The sequence below is a fragment of the Tachypleus tridentatus genome, chromosome 5 (genome assembly GCF_004210375.1).
Source record: "Tachypleus tridentatus isolate NWPU-2018 chromosome 5, ASM421037v1, whole genome shotgun sequence".
In the NCBI taxonomy this organism is placed as follows: Eukaryota; Metazoa; Arthropoda; class Merostomata; order Xiphosura; family Limulidae; genus Tachypleus; species Tachypleus tridentatus.
The window spans coordinates 27,743,539-27,767,007 of record NC_134829.1 but is presented as its reverse complement, the minus strand read 5'-3'; the positions used below and the strand labels follow the sequence as shown (position 1 = coordinate 27,767,007).

The 23,469-nt window shown below is 30.5% G+C and overlaps 2 protein-coding genes across 15 annotated transcripts in view; one reads left to right on the top strand and one right to left on the bottom strand.

Annotated features, from left to right (window-relative positions):
* The window catches only part of LOC143250799 (putative RNA polymerase II nuclear localization protein SLC7A6OS), a 31,797-nt gene extending 27,242 nt beyond the window's left edge, over positions 1 to 4,555 (bottom strand). For 5 of the 8 annotated variants that reach the window (XR_013028364.1, XR_013028363.1, XM_076501808.1 and 2 more), the window contains exon 1: positions 4,343 to 4,554. Coding sequence is in view for 6 of the 8 variants with exons in the window: in XM_076501808.1 (XP_076357923.1) it covers positions 4,343 to 4,471 (129 nt within the window). In the remaining 2 variants the exon portion in view is untranslated. Of the gene's footprint in view, positions 1 to 4,342 lie in introns of all 8 variants that reach the window. The other 3 variants (XM_076501812.1, XM_076501810.1, XM_076501811.1) reach the window with 1 other exon arrangement.
* Positions 4,556 to 5,189: 634 nt separating this feature from the next.
* LOC143250797 (uncharacterized) overlaps positions 5,190 to 23,469 on the top strand; it is a 35,932-nt gene continuing 17,652 nt past the window's right edge. For 3 of the 7 annotated variants that reach the window (XM_076501803.1, XM_076501804.1, XM_076501800.1), the window contains exons 1-4: positions 5,933 to 6,090; positions 12,096 to 12,406; positions 17,565 to 17,645; positions 19,589 to 19,681. In XM_076501803.1, the coding sequence (XP_076357918.1) occupies positions 12,106 to 12,406; positions 17,565 to 17,645; positions 19,589 to 19,681 (475 nt within the window). In that variant the 5' untranslated portion in view covers positions 5,933 to 6,090; positions 12,096 to 12,105. Of the gene's footprint in view, positions 5,222 to 5,932; positions 6,091 to 9,151; positions 9,356 to 12,095; positions 12,407 to 17,564; positions 17,646 to 19,588; positions 19,682 to 23,469 lie in introns of those variants that run through there. The other 4 variants (XM_076501802.1, XM_076501805.1, XM_076501807.1 and 1 more) reach the window with 4 other exon arrangements.

Genomic DNA, 23,469 nt, shown 5'->3' with positions numbered 1-23,469 from the left:
CATGTTTAACTTGCATGTTTCAGTATTCATATACACAGACAAGTAGAAAACCAATGACTTTTAAGCTACTCTTATTAGTGTTGTTTAATCAGATGAATATTAATACTAACAGAATTGGAGTATTCAAGTTAATAACTTGTTAAGCCAACAGAGTAATGTACTTTACAAACAATAGTGTATTGACTAGATGTAGTGATCACTGCAATATGGATAGTGTATACCACAATCAGCCTGTGGCAGTTAGTAATGTAACCAAAGACTGACATCAGCAATCTTGCTATACTCATACATAGTCTAATCAATTATATTAAATCATTATATTACTGTTGTTCTGAAGTAACTGTGATCAAAATTGCTCACTGTGCAGCTTCTGGATGTAGCAAGACTTTCCACATATGAGTATTCAAATCCTTAAAGTATTAGTTAAATGAATTTTTATTGACTTAGGATACTATCTGCAACATGTGACAAACAAAGCCCAACCAAAGCTGGTGTATAACAGAGTATTTAATAAAAGATAGATATATATATCAACTCTAATAAAGTATGGTCACTGTACTTGATATGTTTACATTATAAAATTGTGTTCAAAATAATATATATGTATATATAACAAGAAATTAATTATTATATAAGCATTTTACTACATTGGTGCCATTTCATGATGTGACTTTATACTAGGCAATTGGTATTAGAGTAACCTGGCTTCAAAACTATACGATTAAATAGCTTCTTTTCTTTTTTTTATAATAATTACTATATTTCTATTTGAAAACAACTGTAATAAATTAAACAGAAAACAAGACAGCACACACACTTTTAATGCAGGTATTATTAAATTTGCAAAGTGCTATAGTAAAGCCTAAAGGGTGTTACTGTTAGCAGAAATGTAGCTAAGGCAATAGAGCTAATAGATGCTAGCAAAGGTCAGTGGGCCTACTGGTAGAGCTAGCAGTGATGAAGTTCTTGTACTGCTCACAACAGCTAATGTTGTAGGGAGGAGTAATAATAGAAGCTATTGATAAGTGATTGTTAAAATCATTAAAGGACCACAATTTTCTTCAGATGTAGGTAACTGGGAAAAAATGTTAGGGTTAGGTCAGTATGCAAGAAGAAACGGGTAGGCTTGTTGAACTTGTGTGATCAGCTCAGTATGAAAAGTGAGCTCTTTGCAATGGGTGGTTTACATTTAAATAAGGTAAGAATTGGTTTGTTTTCAAGGGCTAATAACTGTAAAGGAAGCTTTAAACTAGGATTGGTCAGTGGGGAGGACCAGAAGAAAAATAATATAAAGAAAAATATAATGTAGGAATAAAATACAAATTAAATTTCAAGGGTAAGTTAAACTGTTATTGTTGTAATGCTAAAAGTATAAAAAATAAAAGGATTCAGAGGAGTATGATATTATGGAAGTAAATGAAACTTGGTTAAATGTAGATATTTTATGACAGTAATTTCTTTCAAATTCTTGGTTTGATTATTCGGTATGGATAAGCTATGAGAAAAAGATGTGAAAAAGTAGCTTTTTAATCTAAAAATTGACAATATCATAGTTAATAGCAAAGAGGTTGAATCTGTTGTTTTTTTTATTATTATTATTAATGGTTATAACAAATGGGAAAAGCTTTTAGTTGGAATTTGTTCTACACCACCTGACGAAATTAATTAAAAACTCTACACTGATATAAATTATTCAGCTGTTAATGAGATCATAATTATGGAAGATTTTAATTTCAGGCATAATGATATTTAGTCAAACCATAAAGGAAACAGATCCCTTAGAAACAATTGTGTATGGTTTTCTTCTCCAATTAATCAGTCAAGGAACAATGATGTTTTAGATTTATTGTTAACTTCTAATACAAAATATTTGACAGGATATATACTGGGGGAATATTTAGATGCATGTGATTATTGCTCAGTTAGGCTTGATGTTTTTCTGTATAGAGAGATAAGACATAATGAGATTTTTGTTAGGAATTTCAAAGGAATATGATAGGAATTGTCTGTTATAAGCTCAGCAACAAAGTTCACTGGGGATATTGTGTAAAGCTTTTAAAATATTTAGATAGATATGTTCCTAAAAGAATAAAAGGGTGGCTACAAATAAACCAGAATGGCTCACAAAGAATATAAGGACAGCATTAAAGGAATTCAATGAAAATTTAAAAGGTTTAAGTTGACTGTAATGACAGGAGATTAAAAGAATTATGAAAACAAAAATCAGCAGAGTTGGTCAAACAGGAAACTTAATCTAAAATGTGTGACAAAAAAATTAAAATGTTAAAATTAATATTAAGGATTTCTTTAAGTACATTAAGGGTTAGCAGAATGTTGGGTTGATTGATTGATTGATTGATTTAGTGTTTTATGGCACAAAGCAGCGAGGCTATCTGCGCCAGACATTCGGTAAAAATGTAAAATCATGACTTGCTAATCTTTAGACGTTTTTGTATTAGGTTAATGCTTGTGAAAGTATGTGGATTTTATGTATCTGAATTTTCAGAAAGCATGTGAAAAGATGTTACTTAACAAATTTTCTCTTCAGGTATATAGTATTAGTTGGGTCATTAAATAAAAACAAGCTTGATGGAAGACAACACAAGTTTGTCACAAATTGATCTGAGTCAAATTAATGTAATGAACATTTAAGGGCTCAGTGTTAAAATCTCTTTTGCTCTTTTTTTTCATTTGCAACATTTGAGAAGGAATGGTCAATAAATAATTTAAATTTACTAATGATAAAGTTTTTTGGGTGTTGCTGACAATAAGGAGGATAACCTTGCTTTACAAAATGATTTGGATTATTCAGAGATTTCTATTAATAAGCTAGTCAGAAAAGTACTTGTCAAACTAGTTTTGTTCAAACACTAGTATAATTTTATTTGTAATTACATGTAATGGTACTGGCATACAGACTCATTACCTAAACTTAATATTTTATACAAGCCTTAGGCTAAACTCTTACATGCATGCAGTGTTACAATAGAATTTGTTAGAGTAAAACAGTTTCTTTTTTTTCAAAGAACTCAGTTATAATTCAAATACGTTTTCATTGATCAGAGCAATGCCATCCCACCTGTAAAAATATTTCATTTGTCAACAGAAAAGATTTTGTATTTTAATAACTATTAACAGGTTTACTTTTTATAACACTAAATTTTAGCCACAAGTTTCATATTATGCTATAAAAATATTGGGTTGAGGAATAATTCGTGAGCATTTTTTCAAGTTAAAAAAATATATTCATAAATGAAACGCTTTCGCAAAATATTTCATGTCATTTGGTAGATAATTTTTTGCTCTAATAGATGGTCTGTTTGATTTTCATATGTCTTTAATTTTTGCTTTCATTTTCAGCTCATTAAATGGAATGTCAAGTGGACAAAATCGAGCATTTTCGACACCATCTGCTTTTCGCATTTAATTTCTTGCAATTTCGTTTAAAACAATGCATACTATATACCTAGGTATTACATGAAATAAAGTATCATAATAAATGTTTTGGGTATAATGTGTTCATGCATTGAAGTATTGTATAGTCTTGCATGTAATTCTTGAATGAAATTATTTAAAAACGCTCATGAATTATTCCTCAACCTAATACCAGAACTAGGCAACTGATAGTTTGTGCAACAATACTGTTGTTTAATTATTATTATTTTTTTATGGATATATGAAAAAATAAATAAAAAAGGTATTTTCAAATGTTACTTATATTCACTTGTTTTAGTACAATGCCACTTAAGGTTATCTGCCCACCCTGAGGAATAGAACCCCAGATTTTAGCATTGTCTTTAAACTTACCATTGACCCAACAAGTAGTCTTTATATTTGCATAAGTAGTTTTTGTTCATCATATCTCAATAATAAATTTAAACAATCAGTTAATAAATTTGCTCTTCCTTCATGCAATAGTTACCCATATGAATAACCAATGAATAAATAATTTTACTTGTGAGAATAAGAGTGGTTCTTTATACTTCAAAATGAAACGTAGTCGAAATTAAATTAGTTTTTTTCACATATCATTATTTCTATTTTATTTATAATTAATACTTATAATTTATATTTATACAGGTTACAACAAGCAATTAATAAGCCTTATAATCTAACCTAACAGGAGTTCATTATTTGTTAATCCAAAATTACAAAACATAACCACCTTTCAACTTTACAGAAGTATTTTTATTTTTTACCGTATGATTTTGATTTCGAAAAAGAAAACACTACATTATAAAGCACTCATTCGTCTATAGTTGGGTGTAGTAAGATGGCAAACGCCTGGCTTAAATGCACTCAATACTGGAAAAAGCTTAAACGTCCATAAATAATAACAAACCTGTTCTTTAACTGTACCAGCAAATTTAAATGTTTTTATCTCAGGACTTTTTATTCTTTTGCTTCTGAGAATAAGAGCTTCCGCAGGATCTTCGTCCAATCTTCGTTTTAATCTCAAAACTGCTGCCATCTTTACACTGTATGACAAAGTTACTTTTGTAACCTTGTACTACCCGAAAATACACCCATAAAATAGTACAGTAGAGACAATTCGCTCAGATTGTGATGTTTGTGAATATTTTTATTTCGCTTAATTATATACTGAACACATTTTAGACCCCAGATATAAATATATTTATATATATATGATACAACAAAGTATAAAAATTTGCAAAACTTTAAACTTGTACATACTTATTTCCCCATGCACTACTTTAGCTGTTTTATTTTTTATTTACAAATAATATTTTAAAAATTTTGATTTGTTTGTTTGTTTGTTTGTTTGTTTTGGAATTTCGCACAAAGCTACTCGAGGGCTATCTGTGCTAGCCGTCCCTAATTTAGCAGTGTAAGACTAGAGGGAAGGCAGCTAGTCAGCACCACCCACCGCCAACTCTTGGGTTACTCTTTTACCAACGAATAGTGGGACTAACCGTCACATTATAACGCCCCCACGGCTGAAAGGGCGAGCATGTTTGGCGCGACCGGGATGCGAACCTGCGACCCTCAGATTACGAGTCGCACACCTTAACATTACAGACTTAGAATGGCCTGATACTCGATTTGCGACCTGCTTGCCATTTCAACCCAGAAGCATTATAATATGGTGGTTGATGGTGGGTGGTATTGACCAAACATGGGGTATTCATATTCAGTATCAATATTCAATTCCAATCAAGTACAGCTTTTGGAGTATTCCTACTTGTATTCTAATAGTTTGGTAAGGAAAATTAAAGTAAATCCTATTTGAATTCAGTGGTATAATATTCGTATTCGTTAAATGATTTATTGAATACTCAATATAGTAAGAGTAATTACCAACTTTTGTATTCATCAAATTTCTAGCCAGTCATTATTTCATTCACAGCATGTTATGTTAATTTCTCCAACATGATCAGGCCTGGGCATAGCCAGGTGGGTTAAGGCGTTCGACTCGTAATCCGAGGGTCGCGAGTTCGAATCCCGGTCGCACCAAACATGCTCGTCCTTTCAGCCGTGGGGGCGTTATAAAGTGACTATAACGCTGTTCGTTGGTAAAAGAGTAGCCTAATAGTTGGCGGTAGGTGGTGATGACTAGCTGACTTCCCTCTAGTCTTACACTGCTGAATTAAGGACGGCTAGCGCAGATAGCCCTCGAGTAGCTTTGCGCGAAATTCAAACAAACAAAATGTCTTTTTGTTGCCCAGTGTTATTAGATTTTTTAAAATCTAAATAAACTGTAAGAAGTAAAATGTTTTAAGTTTTTCATGGATGTACTTTGATAGTACGCATGCTAAAATTATGATTACCTTTTCCAAGTTCATCTCGCAATTACCTCTGGAAACGATAGTGCCGAATTTCAATTTATAAATGTACCGATCACATTTTTATTTTTGTAATGCGTTGTGAAAATTTTTATTTCTTGTTCCATCTCGCCTTTTGTATAATTTTAGTGATTTCAGAAAAAAAATTAACACGTCATTGGCAGAACTTGCTGGTTGCTCACCGCGGTATTATTATCAGTATTTACCAATTTAGGCCAGTTTTAAGTGTTTTTATACGTTAAGAAATTGTTGTTATTTTAAAAAACTCACATTATTTGATATTGAGGTATGTTAAGTTGTTTGAGAAGGATTTTTGATTTATTCGGTTATTGTGTTTGTTGTTTTTATATGAGTATGGTTTATGTAACATTCATGATAAATTTGTGATCAGAGGAGTCAAATAGAGTAAGCTACATACTTATTAAGAGTTAGAATAGTTTGATCAGAGCAAAATCAATACAATAATAGTTATAGCTGGTGAAATTCACCATTTTAACGTTCTGCTAGAAAATTTAATATTTTTATGTTCTTGTATTTTGAAATTGAAGAGGTTTCTGGTATACTGCTTATTCTCATGATGGTAAAGGGGTGAATTTGATATACCTGGATTTTCAGAAAGCACTGAAAAGGTGACACATAAAATTATAGGGCTTGTTAAACTATTTCTGTTGGAGTTGATGATAAGCTGGATTATTTGATCAAAAAATGATTGAAGAGAAAAAAAGAGGGGTTGTTATGAATGGATTCCATTTTTCAGTCATATTGCTTTAATCATGTCCAGACAACTCGTATCTCATTGATCTGTATAATGATAACATTCTCTCTCATTCCAAAAATGATTGATACTGACAGCCTCCTGGAGATACAAAATTTCCCATTAAAAGAGTTGGGTGTGTTTATAAACACAATATCGAAAAGATTGATTTTGAGTTACATATGCTTACATGATTAGATATGTACTAAATAAGACTGGTTGGTTTGGTGAATACAGGGTAGTTGAAGCTTGTTGATCAGTAACACATCCATTAAATATACGAGGTTAATACCATTTCCAAATGTTATATTGTTTGGTCTTAAATAGACTGTATCCCTAAAATCAATCTTGTGAACTTGAGCTGTCTGTTAGTGTCAGAAGTGGGGTACATTGGGGCTCAGGGTTGGAACTTTTTCTCTTTGTTGTATATTCTTGACATAGATGAAGGAATTGTCAGTAAATTGTGATGATATTGTGGTTTAAGATATTGCTTGGCTTAGAGGATATGGAGGAGATTTAGAATATTTGGTAACTGGGTACTTTGGTGTGTTCTGCTGGTAGGACTAAACAAGTGACAGATGATTTAGAATTATAATAAATGCAGTTAATGCATGTGGGGTATTATAATTTGGATTATAAATAAGTAAAATTTTGATAGTCGGTACGTGAACAGTGTTATGAAAGAAAATGATATTTGTGTTTCTTTTAACCAATCTCTTAACTCATGCACTGCATTGTTTCTAGCAGTAGGAAAAATAGGTTTTTGTCGTGTATTTAAACTGAACGTAAAGGGCATCATTTGATTGCATTGGCCACTTTCATTGGTTAGGTCTCATTTGGAATATTTTGTTCAGTCTTGAGCACCTTACCTTGAGAGGTTTAAGGACATTGAATAGTGGTAGGATTAAAAGGGAGGATACTAGGATGATACCTGAGGTGGCATGGTTGTCATAGAGAAAAGGTAGAAATATAAATGTTTCTCTGGAAAATAGAAAAGTTACAAAGGATCTGATTGAGATGTTCAAGATTATTAAAGAAACATAATGTGATGCATCACCTTTTTCATACTTAATCAGTTAATGGCAGGAATGGTAGGACAAGGAGACTAAAATAAAAACTCTGGCAGAGTAAAAGTACTTTTAGGTGAATTTTATTTTCCTAACAGGATAGTCAGGTGGCTTTTGGAATGGGTTGTCTTCAGATGTGGTGAATTCAGTATATATAATTTTTAAAGGAGTTTTAAATAAAGCCCTTGTGGATATTTGAATGGTTTGAGCTGTCATTTAGGTTATTTTTTTTAATAGTTTAGTTAGATTTAGTGGATGAAACAACCTAGATGGATTAACACCTCTTGTTCTTAAATGTTGTTTACTTATCATAATTCATTAAATCTAAATTATCACTTGATACATACCTTAAAACAGAGGAACACATGAGACAAAATAAATTATTTTAAATACAAATTTAAAGTAATGTTGTTATTATTTAAACATCTTTCAGAGTAGATAATAAAAATAAGGCCTTAGAAGAATTTAAGCTGTTTTGCCAATAAAGACAATTTTCTTTTTTTAAAACAACACCTTTGCTTTCTTATGCAAGAAGTCATACCCAATTTTTTTATGCCCTAAATGTGTTACTTAATGCTTAGTAATATAATAATTAACTTTCTTCATTGTTCTAGTGTAGGTCGTTTTGAATGAAAGTTAAATATTCCAACATATGATCTCTTATCAGAAGTTTTGTGGTAAAAAGATGTTTAAACAAGTATGTTTTAAAGTTCAAGAAACTGTTGAAATTATTTTCATAATAAACAAAAACTGATAAAAGAACCCAGAATACAGACAATGTCTCATCAGGTTTTGGAAGAAAAAAAAAAAGGACAATTTTTCACCCAAATATTTTTTATGTATTCTACCTTTTCATTTATTTTTCATTACTTTTTGAAAATATCTTAAGTTAGTTTATTTGCAATTTTAATTTGTTTGTTTCCAAGTGAGAAACTAAATTAGTAATTTGGTAATTATAGCTCATAGTTTTCAAGATGAGAAATTAAGCATTATTTGATTACTGCATTCCAGTCTGATAATTTTTCACAAAGTATGCATCTTATGCATTATCAAAGTGATGTAACATAAAACTTAAGAAACACAAAGCAATAAAAACATCTAAGCATTTCTGTAATTTTTTGTTCCTGTAATACCTTGTTCTGGTTCCAAAATGACTTACCAGTCATATCACTTCTGTTAGAAGAAATGTTAATCATTGTCTTTTTTGTTTTCTAAAGTCAGTTTTCTATCAATATACAAGGTCTTTCAGATATAACAAATGAATATTAATTTGTAGAAAACAAAAACAATCAACTAGAAATTAATATTTATACTAATGAAATATATTAACAGAGAAAGGTTAGAATATTTTAATATTAACATAACATGGTTTAAAAATGTTTACAAGAACGACAGAGACAAAAAGATCTGCCACAACAAAAAACTAGAAAAACTAAGATGCAAACAACAGAAAAGACACCAAAACGACTAACCGTTGACTAACCTCATAAATAACAGATCCGACCGTCAATTAAACACAGACGAGAAACAACTGCTTAACAAAGGACTCAACTTCGCAATAGCACCTAGGTACATTCCAACCATAGAAATCAAAACATGTTTAGAAGACCTAGCCAGGAGACATGTGATACTTTCTACAGAGAAGGAAAACAAGGAAACAACCAAACACAACCAACAGAAAGAAGACAACTTAGATAATTTTATTGACATCCAACAGCTAAACTTCCCAGGTAAAATTACAAATTTATATTTTCCAGAAACACCTAAAAACAACATCTTAAACAATTTTTTCAAAGAATTTTCTCACAAAACCATCAACATAATTTCACAAAACAGAAAACTAAAAACAACCTTACAAAAGAGACATTAATTCCATTAAAACCTAAAACAAAACAAAAACATAAAAATTCTAAAAGCAGATAAAGGTAACGCTATAGTCATAATGAACACGAATGAATACATCCAAAAAATGAATAACATCCTATCAGACACGAACAAATTTAAACAAATAAACACAAATCCAACAAAGACACACGAGACACAACTGAACAAATTACTACTACAAATGAAAAAAAGCCAACACAATTTCACAAACACTTTATTCCTAGCTACGTAAAACCGACTCACGCACACCGCAAATATACGGTATCCCCAAACCTCATAAATCAGATTGTCCATTACGACCAATAATGTCCACATATGAATCGTTTAATTACAATCTTGGTAAATACATAGCATGGGCATTCTCCAAATATGTAACATCAGCCAGCTCATTCATCAAAAACTCTTTTAATTTCAAGTCTAATCTAAATCAACTTAATCATAAAGCCTTAATGGCCAGTTTCGATGTTATATCCCTCTTTACAGAAGTTCCAACCACTGAAGCCTGCAAGATAGCCTTAGAACTCTATATCCGAGACCCTAACCCAACAACAGAAATTCCCAGTAACCAGTTAGCAACCCTCATAGAATTCACCACGATAAAGACAAACTTCATGTTCAACAACCAAAACTATATACAAACAAATGGCCTAAGCATGGGCAACCCAGTATCACCAGTCCTAGCTAATATTTTTATGACACAAGTTGAAACACAAGCAATTAACACAGCATTACATCCACCACTATACTGGTACAGATATGTAGATGACACGGTTGCAGGATTCAAATCTACAGAACACATACTTAATTTTTTTCAATCACATTAACTCTATAAATCCCAACATTAACTTCACATGTGAACAGGAAGAAAGCAATCAAATATCATTTCTTAACCTCAAAATTACAAGAACTGACACACAATTCAAAGAAATCCACTGAAAAATCACCCATACTGGACTATACATTCCTTGGGACTCAGCACATGAAACAAAACAAAAACTCAACATACTAAGAAACCAAATAAACACAGCCATAAAACTATGCTCACCAGATAAAATTAATGATGAATTAGACAAAATAAAACAATACTTCATCAACATCAATAAGTTTCCTCCACAAACCGTAGAAAACATTATAAGCACACACCTACACAGAAAGCAAAATCAACCAACTAAAGTAAATACAGCTCACGAATCAAAAAACCACGAAACCATATACTGCTGTATACCATATATTCCTGACATCAGCAAACAAATAACCAACATTTGGCAAAAATTAGTAACAAAATATGACATTCCAGTTAATACCAAATTTATTCAAAAACCCGGCACAAAACTGAGGTCTATACTATGTAAAAACTACACTGACAAACACCACACCAACATTATTTATAAAATACAATGTGATAACTGCCACGACTTCTATATTGGAGAAACAAGTAGAAAAATGGAAACCAGATTCAAAGAACATAAAAAGTCACCTTCACACGTTTTCGAACACTGCAAGTCAAATAAACACAACATAACCATAGAAAACACTCAAATACTAAATAAAGAAACAAACATAAACAAACGCAAAATTAAAGAAGCCTTACTTATACAACAACTTAAACCCAAAATAAACCAATATAAAGGAACGCCTTTATACCTATATTAATATAATAAAATAAATAAAATTATATATTCAAACATCTAATACCACCCTCTACACTTCGACACTCAGTTACACAACCCCTTTCAAACGTGGTCAGCTTCCGGTCAGTTACCTCTTTCTTTGTGAACCTGACGATGACCAAAGAAGGTCGAAACGTTGTTCGCTCTTCCATGTAAAATATTTTCTCAACCCAAACGAGCCGTTTTTGCATATAAATGTTATTAAAGGTTTCAATATTGAAGTTTTAGTCTTTACATTATATTGCAGATATTTTTGTTTAATTTGATTGAAGCCACTTTTTATGATAGTAAAATAAAAGATTATTTATTTTTTCATTTCATAAAATTGCACTTACCATCAGTAAATAAGACCCAATGTTGTCAATTTATAATATTTCAAATAAATCAACACCAGTAATAAATGAATACTAATAAATCAACTGAAAGCAAAATGGAGTACCCTGTTTCAAAAAAGAAACCTTAGCAGCTAGTTTGAAGAAAACCCTGTCTTAATTAAATGTACTATGCTGAATACTGTTGATAATTTCTAATTTTTCAGTGTTATTTGTAACATTAAATTTTTATGCTTTATTAACATCACTTACTGTATAATATCTTGAATTTTTCCTCTTTAAAGAAAAGTGTTACCACTCACACCCATCAAAAAATAATCTTCTAAATGTTTGTGAAAGATCAGTTCTGAATCCAAGGACCTAGGAAAGAAAATGCTTGGAACTGATATTATTTATTATTGGAAGATTACTAAAGTGATCACAACAGAGGATGAATGATCTTTTTTCAATAGGTTCATCCTTCTGAAATTGATATGTTTAAAAAAATGTTTGAATTTTGATTTAATTTTAAATTATTATTTTGATTTTTTAGAATCAAACAGTACTGACATACTTAGAAACATTTTTTTTATTGTTCAATATAGACCTGTGGTAATGGAGAAAGCCAATGACTTGGAGAAATGTGAAGAACTCCTCAGCACACTGAAAGCATTTCCACAAAGTGTGATGAATTATCTTTATGAAGTAAAAGTTTTGAGTAAGCAAGATGTTGATACTATCAGTTGTCTCACATCATTTGAAAGTGCTAAAAAACTAATTTTGAAACTCTTAGATAAAAAAGGGCCTACAGCATTTAGAACTTTTATTCGCATAATGCAGTTGTATTTTGAAGACTTGGATAAAAACATTGAACAGATGACTTTAAAAGAGGAAATTTGCCCAAGAGATATGTCTGGTAAGTTGGAAAATTGACTTACCTCTAACTACTCATTTCCTAGACTCTAGTTTGTTTATTTAACAGAATTGTAAATTCCACTTTCAAGACTTATATACCACTTATCAGATTTGTGTATAAGTAATTGTTCTTTTACCAGACTTGCTGTCCTTCAGTGAGACAGTAGTGAGTTTATGAACTTAAGTGCTAAAATTGGGATTTGATTCTCCACAGTGGACACAGCACATACCCAAATGTGACTTTGCTCTAAGACAAACCAGACTTTCTAAAGTTGCTGTTTTCCCAGATTTTATACCTCTAGTGGTTTTTTCTCCTCTTGTTTTAAGGATGGAATGATAATTTTGTTTCCAGTGGAATCATATGCTGTTTTCTACATTATCATATTATGCAGTGGTATATGAATTTAATATTTACTAGTAGAATACCTGGTATTATTCAAATGAAAATGGCTTTAAATATCCTGAGTTATTTTGAATAAACCAACCATATTAATTGTGAATTTTTTATGCAACTCAATATTTTGATTAAAATCAGTAAAAATAACAGTGTGCAAAATAATAATAATAATTTGCTAAACATATTTTAATCAAAGCACAACTGGATATGTTGCCCCTGCTTCTTCTGTGTGCTGTAAATGACCTTTCAATTTTCCAAAACAAAATTCCCTATGTTTTGGTGTCCTCATTTCTACTGTGAGGTTAACAGTCATTTGTATTTTGATTTTATTAGGATTCCATTTAATGAAAGATTGACTCTTATCTTTTTGTTGCAACACAGAGTAAATGAAAATTTGCTGATGAGAAAAGTTTGTGTAAAGTCACTGTGTAGCTGACTTTTGCAAGTACATGCAAAATATATGGCTAAAGTAAGCCTATTTAGTTGAGGGAGTATGCACATGTTTGAGAGAAAGCACCTGCCTTTTTCAGTTAAAGTAAATTGGAGGATGGGTATGTATGTGTAGATAGAGAGAGAGAAAAAGGGGACAAGAGCATAAATGAAGATTCCACAAAGTTTTTAACTTCTTTTAACATATAAATGATCATGGATAGAATGATTATGACAAGTCCCCACATGGAGAAGAAATGTGAATAATAGCCCTCTTGGTCATACATTACCTAAAACATTCAGCCTTTTCAATTTGAGATCAATGTCTTGGTTGCCAAAAACTACAATATTGATTACTTTGATCTCAAAATTGTCTATGAGGCCATAGCTACATAATCCATATTACTTCCCACATAAAGCTGTATCTATATTTTCAGTTTGAAGTTTGTAGCTCTAAGGATGCAGTTGTGCATAAGGAACAGCCCCACAGAGAGAAAGAGATAGAGAAATATTCACACTTATGTATGGATTGTTTTATGTTAATTTAAATAATAGTTTTATTATGGGAATATTTGTTGAATGTTTTTGTTTTAATTTTTGCAAATATATTCCATTATTTAGATGTAATTTATTTGTAGAAGTAGTTCCAGGATTGTAGTCAATTGTGATTGCAAAATCTAATACTTCTTCAACAGAATTTTAGAAAATGTGGAAGTATGAAAATCAGGATTCCCCTTATATTAGATTGGTCCAAAGATTTGAATTTTTCTCAATACAAAGTCATTAAAAGTTATGAGACTAGAGTTTGGTCATGAGTGTACCACTTGAGGTAGACTTGACTGATGTATTTCTTTGGGTAAATGTATACCCATTACATATGGCAATTTTCAAGCAAAATGTATGTTTACCAGTTTTTGATAAACTTGTATTACATTTGTGAGTTCATGCTTGTGAAATAATAACATTGAAAGTAAATATTTTGTCTGGATGATTTAATGTTCACATCATGCTACAATATTTCAAAAACACATGAATACTATGTAAACATGAAACCACCTTGTAAAACTGGTGGTATATATATGTTGTTTACTTGAGGCTTGAAGCTACAGAGTATATACTGCATTTTATTTTCATGATATTGAAATGCAAGCCTAAAAGCCACTTATACTTCCTTAAAATGGAGCTAATTTGTATTGAATTCAATGATATTAAGGAGTAAAATGACTTATTTCATTAATGTATACAAATGTTTTACAGTCAATGATATTAAGGAGTAAAATGACTTATTTCATTAATGTATACAAATGTTTTTACAGTCAATGATATTAAGGAGTAAAATGACTTATTTCATTAATGTATACAAATGTTTTACAGTCAATGATATTAAGGAGTAAAATGACTTATTTCATTAATGTATACAAATGTTTTACAGTCAATGATATTAAGGAGTAAAATGACTTATTTCATTAATGTATACAAATGTTTTTACAATCAATGATATTAAGGAGTAAAATGACTTATTTCATTAATGTATACAAATGTTTTTACAGTCAATGATATTAAGGAGTAAAATGACTTATTTCATTAATGTATACAAATGTTTTTACAGTCAATGATATTAAGGAGTAAAATGACTTATTTCATTAATGTATACAAATGTTTTTACAGTCAATGATATTAAGGAGTAAAATGACTTATTTCATTAATGTATACAAATGTTTTACAGTCAATGATATTAAGGAGTAAAATGACTTATTTCATTAATGTATACAAATGTTTTACAATCAATGATATTAAGGAGTAAAATGACTTATTTCATTAATGTATACAAATGTTTTTACAATCAATGATATTAAGGAGTAAAATGACTTATTTCATTAATGTATACAAATGTTTTACAATCAATGATATTAAGGAGTAAAATGACTTATTTCATTAATGTATACAAATGTTTTTACAGTCAATGATATTAAGGAGTAAAATGACTTATTTCATTAATGTATACAAATGTTTTTACAGTCAATGACTCAACAACAACAAAAAAACCATTTTTCACTTTCATGGTAAAATGTGTATTCAACAGGCTTTTGTTGACCTCAAGTGTAGGACAATCAACAATAAGGTGCAGTACACTTGAAATATAAACATTGGTAATACTTCATGTGTATTCAACAGGCTTTTGTTGACCTCAAGTTTTGGACAATCAACAATCATTTCAAGTACTTACCTTAATTCATGAAACTGAAATAAAACCAGAGGAAACTTAAATTATTGAACAAATTAGATATAGCTTATTTTAACTGGCAATTAGAGACAGTAGTACAGGCCACATTTATTAAACAAATTTCACAAGATAAGTACATGCATTCTTTAAAAGTATTTACATTAGATGAAAAAGTTTAATTGGTTAATAGGGCTGAATAAGGTTTGTTTGCAGTGTAAAGCACATTGACTTACACTGATGACATGCGCAAACAGTTGTGGCTATTGTGGTAACTTGGCCACACCTATTATTGCTTGAGTATTGAACCATTTTGAGTACTTATTTAACAAACACCAATCTTTAGAGTTTTATGCCTTTTTAAGTTAAAGGTTTCAAAGACTGATTACTAAAGTATTGTAAATAATTTTAATAGCAACTAAAAGTCATTTAACACAGCAGTCAACTTGTGGGTTTTCATAATTTAAAATGTGTTTATCATCCACTTTAGAGTAATTTTTAAAATAAAAATCATGAAACACTTGGTCTATAGTTTGTGATAATGCATATTGCCAGTTTTGTCTTTGTTATTTATTGGTAATTTTGGAAGAAATAAGGACCAGATGTCAACTGAAAACTGAAAATTCAAGTGATTACTGAGTTTCTGTAGATGAGAAACTGAATTTTTAAAAACAGAATTTGTGTTATAGCTACAAGTTTTAAATATGTTCCTTAATGTACAACATTTAACTGTAAGCATTCAACTATCAGTGTTGCATTAAGTAAAACTTTACAGTTTGGAAACATGGACTATGTATCACAATTGTCTTTTGTCATGTTAATTGCTACTTTGTAAGTTAATGTATGTAAAATAAACAGACATTGAAGTAGTACAGAATACTTTACTGTAAATAAAACATTTTGACAATTAGATATTTTAACTAGTATGTATTTCTGGTATTCCAAACAGTACTGAAGAGTCATGATATGAAGAATAAGTCTATAACAGAAGGGCTAGCAAGTTGAAGAATATATTAAGCCTTATGTCATTTACAAATTATTTCTTTTCTTTAATCAGTGATGTCGAGAAACCCACTTGTTGAGAAATTTATATGCAAAAACGGCTCGTTTGGGTTGAAGAATATTTTATGTAAAATATTTTCTCAACCCAAACGAGCCGTTTTTGCATATAAATTTCTTTTCTTTACTGAAATTACAAGTTTTAGTGAGGAAAAGAAACATTTCAAAGTAATTGTGTGTCAATTATTTGTTGTTTGAGACAGCTGTTGATCTGAAAATTATCCCAGTCTAATTTTATCAACCACCTTCAACAAAATGATTACTGTATTGAACTTACGTTTTTATTTCTTTGAGATAAGATGTTAAAACAGAAATGCCAAGTAATGGTATGCAAGTTTTCAGCATTGAATTTAGGTTTATGAAGTAAAACATTCATTATATCAAACGTTTATCTGTAACATTGCATTATCTGTTTTCCAAGTCCATTTGTGATTATTTCATACACTCTTACAACTCTGTTTTGGATCAGAACCAATGGTCTGCAAATCACTGTTCTAGCCATTTTCAAATCAGATAAAAGACTATTCTGAAGTAAATTACTAAGAATTATTTTTATCATATTTACTAATAAATTGAAAGTTTTATCTTTCTTTTTTCTAATTAATTATTAGATCAGATGCCATGTTTGAAGCATTTAAATGAATAACTAGACATTTTATATTGAAAAACTTGTAAACCTCACAAAGCATTCTTGAAAATGTCACAGTTTTCTTATTATTTGTGACCTCTTTACCCAATGAGAATTTCACTGAAAAGATTTGATAAACTGATCAAGATAAATTAAGAAATACACCAGTTATTTTCAAATTCCATGTTGACTTGATTATCAGTATTTGCAAATTTTAGGCATGGAAGTAAAGTATTTTATACGACATAGAAATTAGTACAGAAGATTTAGGACTGGAGTGGTAACATGTTTGAAACATAGCATTACCTGTTTGTAATACATTTGATTTTGAGAATAACTTTGCATTTGGTTCACATTTATATACTTGCAGTGTTGATAAATGTAAAGTAGTTTGAAATTGTAAAACTTTTCTTACTTTTACTCAGCTAAGAAATCCCTTGAAACAGATTCAAGACCATTTACAGAGCCTCACTCTCCTCAGTGTGATACAGAAAAGGAAAGTACTGGTAGGTGTCATTATTCATATTAGGATTTAAGGTTGTTTTTTTGTGTCTATAAACTTTATCAGTTTATGGATAAAACTTGGCTGTCTTTTTTAATAATATTATCAAATTTCAGATTCTATTTTATCAAGATATTAAAATCTAAAAAATCAAATAGTTTCAAAAATTCTTTTGTTTAAAGAAAGATTAAATCTTGTGTACAACTTTATGAATACATGTGAAGTTATCAACAAATAAGTAATACTTGTATAATGAAGCTTTCTTAGTTACATTTTAAAATAGTCATTGAAAATCAACTGTAGAAAAAATTACAACTGATCTCTTTTAGTGTTATGAAATATACAGTGAATGTAGCATGGAATTTTTATTATACTTCGTATCTGAAGTGCAATAGGCCTATATAACAGAACAAGACCTACTTAAGATATACTTTGCATGGTGCAATTAAGTATAAATGTTGTAGAACATATTCTGCTACAATTGTGAAATCATACAGTATCTCTAAGGCACAATATTTTGTTCACAAATAAAAAAACTTTGAATGCTTATAGATACTACTTCTAGTTTTAACCAAATAATCTGTAAACATAAGATCTTATAATTCTAGAATTATTGATTTGGTCCTTCTAGTGAACATAGTTTAAGTAGCAAATTGGTATTATACATAGGAAGAACATTTTATCATATTTGATATCTGAAGATGATTGCTGTGTTTCTTGAAGCTGTGTATTAATGCTTTGCATGTTTCAGTGATAATTGCATTTCTATCATATATGGAAATTTTCTTGTTTAGATTGTGTGTTAGCATAGTTTATTTTAAGGACTATGACCTTTTGGTTTTTAACATAAACATTTTTCTACACAATTTAGCTCTACCATTTTGGAGTAAGTAAACCAAATGTTTTTGAAAACTTTGGTTCTCACAAGTTCACCAGTTTCATTAACATCTTGAGAAACAGCATTTCTTGTGTTTTCTTTCTGGTAACTTCATTCTTATGCATAGTGTTTTACCTCTACTGCATGGCAATTAATTGTTTTGCTTGTTTTGTGAATGGGATTTTCTTTAGTTATTTGATAATTCTTATGATGGTCAAATCACTTGTTGTCTTCAGTCTTTATTACGAATTATCAAGAAATTATGTTCCTAGATTTTATTAACTTGACTTTTTCATTAATGCATCTTTCAGTATTTTAATATTGCTTTTTTCAGTGCAGAAGTCCATTTCTCTGCAGATTTATAACACTAAAAATCAGGTTCAGATATGCGTGGTGGGCAATATTGTATTGGCAACTTCATTCTTTACTTGCATAATAAAGATTTATTACGCTGTGGGGGCATTATAATGTGATAGTCAATCCCACTATTCATTGTTAAAAGAGGAGCCCAAGAGTTGGTGGTCAGTAGATGACCAGATGCCTTCCCTCTAGTATTACACTGCTAAATTGGGGTGGCTAGCTCATATAGCTCTCATGTAGCTTTGCATGAAATTAAAGAACAAACAAATATCATGCAAATATTCAGTAAATATTTTGCAACACTGTGGGCTTATTTGTTTTCATGTGACAGATGAACCATATAACTTGGGTATATAAATTAGATACAAGTAGTCATAATAAAATACAAGTAGTCATAATTGCAAATATTCAGTAAATATTTTGCAACACTGTATTTGTTTTCATGTGACAGATGAACCATATAACTTGGGTATATAAATTAGATACAAGTAGTCATAATAAAATACAAGTAGTCATAATTGCAAATATTCAGTAAATATTTTGCAACACTGTGGGCTTATTTGTTTTCATGTGACAGATGAACCATATAACTTAGGTATATAAATTAGATACAAGTAGTCATAATAAAAAGTTACAAATAAAGTTAATTAATCATAATTATTTGCAGCATCATTGATTAGTAATTCTTTTTTATAATAAAAATATCAAAGGTGAAGAAGAGTTGAAATCAAAGTCAGAAATACAGGAAAATAAACCTGAGCCAGCAAGAGAGTCAGAGATCACTGAGACAAAATTTCAAAAAGGTAAAAACAAGATTTTGCTTATGTAATTATCAATAAAATGTTAACATAAAAAGAAAGACTGAAACTGAACAAGGTTCTCTGAGAAAATGTTTATTTTAGTTCTCTAAGTGTTTCATGAATAATGTCAAGCTCTGGAGTAAGGTTGGGACAATTAAAGTTTAAAGATGGCTTGAAGTGGTAGCGAAGAAAACTTTATTACAGTTTAACAAAGTAACAAATGTACAAAATTTCAACAGTGTTTTGTAATAATCTGGTATAAGTAGATTAAACCTTTTGTAAACACTATTATCATTTGTTATATACTGCTGTGTTTCAAATGTCATGTAACAGGACACTGGATTTCAATGTCCTTGATACATTATATTTTACCCCACCCAGTACTGGATCAAGATGATTGTAGGTCCTAGGCACCATCTGTTCATAGGTCCTATTAGCTGTATAAGTTAAACCAAAAGTTAGATAACTTATAGATATATGAATCATAAGTTGTGTTTTGAAATTTAAGTATTTATGTGTGTACAATGTATATTTTCTGCTTAAATGTGTTAATACACTGTAGTTAAATATTGGCTGTATATTTATGTGAATGTGAGTACACAAACTAATGTGTATACACACAAATATATTGTATAACTTAAAGATGTAATAAAGTTTTACAGTAAAATGTGTATTTCATGTTTCTATGCTTATTATTTGTGGGCCCTATTATAGACCCATAGTTTTCGTAGGCCCTAAGCACTGTCCCTTTTGTGCCTAATAAATAATTTGACCCTGACCACACCCTCCAATGTTAAAGGTTTATGGATACCCAGTGCTAGCATTATCAATGTGCATGATACCTACAGTTCTAAATAGCAGATATTAATTGAACTTTACAGTTAACTTCTATTGCTGGAGAAGAAGCCTAGAGATTTTGAGGTTAAAAGTTAGTTGCCATTTAAAACAACATAAATTTGGTTTCTATGCAGAAGAACATATAACCACAGAATACTGTATTGACTCAATTATGGGGCAATCTCATATTTTAGGCAACCCACATTTTCAGAAATCATGAAAAAAAAACAACTTAGTATCATAACATTCTTTCCCAATCTTCAAATTGCCTTTCTTTTAGGATGTGCATTAAGGAGTTCAGTATTTTATTTCTGCCAATGCCTCACATTATTTTCAGTTACACCAAATTATCTAGCAGTGGTACAATTGATTGTTTTTTCTGCCTTCTTTTGACACTTTCTTATTTTTATCATTCATTGTGGTCACTTATTCTTACCCAAGGGTTGATCACTAAAATGAGAGCGACAGACAACAATGATTATAAAATTTGAAATGAGCACAGTCAAAGCAATAATATACCAGCCAAATCAATACTATAATTAAACAGCCTGCAGGTGGATTAATTGAAAAAATTAGCAATAATCTTGAGTAAACATCTGGCTCACATCTGTAGACAGATGCTGTATGGACATTTAGTAATGGAACAGGCTAGAAAATTGGTAGGGGCCTGTGGTTGGCCATGATTATAGATTATTATGAATTTTACAGCTTAATTATTAGTTAAAAACTTTGTAATTGACCAATACCTTACATGCAAAACTGCACCACATTTTTTAGCAAACCATAAACAAAATGCTAATGGTTGAAGGATCAGCCATTCTGTTTTACCTACCATCGTGTCCCAAGTTGAACACAAAAATGCAGACTAGCTGAGTAATGAATGAGTAATTAGTATCAAATTCCTATTAATGCCATGTTATAAATGCTCTATCATGATTGTTTTTAATACACACTGACAAACCACAGCAAATATGAAAGTGACACTCGATAGCAACTCACATTAGCCTTACCATTGCAATCCTGTTATTTGGAACAGGTCTTCACTTTACATAACCATCCAGATATGTTTGTGTACGTATGTGTTTTCTTATAGCAAAGCCACATCGGGCTATCTGCTGAGCTCACTGAGGGAAATCGAACCCCTGATTTTATTATTGTAAATCTGTAGACTTACAGCTGTTCTAGAGGGGCAGATGTGTTGGTAGTTGTTCCTCTCTAAAACAGTGTTGATAACTTCCTTTATAGTAATGCAATCTAATAATTTAGATGAACAGTTTTTTGTCATTATCCCCATGCAATCAGTACAGCTGTATATCAGGCATCATTATTTATGCCAGTTGCTTAAGCTAATACCACATAATACTAAATACACTTTAATTAGCATAATTACATAAAATTTACTAAAGTTGTTCTGAAAAGTTAGCAATGAGTAATAAGTAATAACCATCCACCATATTATTTTTTTGAAAACTTAAACCAGAAACTACTAATCTAGTTTGTTTAGCCTAACCAATACTCATGTATCTGCACATCCTTTCATTGTATAGTTCTGCTTCTCCAAATCAGCCATCTTAATGTGAATTACAAACACAAAATGGTTCACTTTTACTCTTAGGTGAAGTTATAGTAAAAGTGTTAGATTAATAGTTAACATGACTTTTAATGAAGGTGTGTGCAAAAATTTTCATCAATTCTGAGTGGTTTTTGTTGAATAAATTTGCATATGTGGCTTATTTTCATACCAAATGAGACTCCTACTTTGAAAATATCTATCAGTACCAACTTTGAAAAAAAAAATCTGTAAAAGATAGGTTTGTTTTTCTTCCAAATAAAATTTCAATACTTTTAGTGTGAATGGGAAAAAAAGAGAACAGGAAGAAATTCAATCAAGATTAGATATGTTATAATTCAGGTATTTCTTATTGTATTACCTTGAAATTTGATAGTGTATTAAGACTCCAGTAGAGCACAATCACTGAAGACATGTAATAATTTGGATTACTATAGTCTGACTTACAGAATGTAGAGAGTAGCTAAACTATTACTCCTGTTAATAATAACAAACAGTGTATCCTGCATTAGGTTGTCTTGACTGCACAACACACTAGCAGGTGTCTTGATTATTTTAGAACTGATTTGCTACATCACAAAACTTCTGTTTTAAGGTGTTTCTGGCTCTGTCTTCAGATTCAAACTCAAATTATATGTTTTGGCTCTTAGAGTTAAGATTTTAACATTGATTAAAACATTCAAACTTTAGCCTTAAATTTATCCTATCCTTTGCAGCTTCTTTGGAATATTTATAATACTGTATCATGGTATAGAAGTTCATGTGATTAAAATGAAAGAAAGCTTGGTGTAACAAGCCCACAGAATGTGTGAAAGTAATCTTTTGGAGTATGCAAAACTGACAATATGAAAAGGGTTTATCAAATGTTAAATTTTCATTTTAACCAAACACCTGCTTATATTTTTATTAACTTATGAAAGCTGTGTGAAAAGTTTCACATTTTGGTTTTAGCAGGTGAAACAGTCAATTACTCTGTGCAGTACTTTGATTAGTTGAAGAAATAGTAAAGAAACAATGAATTTAATTAATCATACCAAGTAATTATTAATTTATATTAGTAAGAATATTCAGGAGGAAATACGTGAAGATGTAGCAATGACGTGCACATTTCAAAAACTAGAAACAGACAACATGATACATTGAAGAAAATAAACTAAGAATCTTGTATTTTTGAAGAATAATCTTACTAATAGCCACATCTTGAAGAACTCTGGTCATCCCCTTCGGTGTGGATTTCTGTGCATGGTGAGGGGACCTCCCAGGAAAGGTTCTGTTCTTTCAGTTTACCTCCTCTGGGATCTAAACATCCACCCACGTATTTGCTGTGCATGGCAACATGTGTAGGGGAGGAGAGGATCCTGGTGGTTGAGGGGTCCAACCCTAA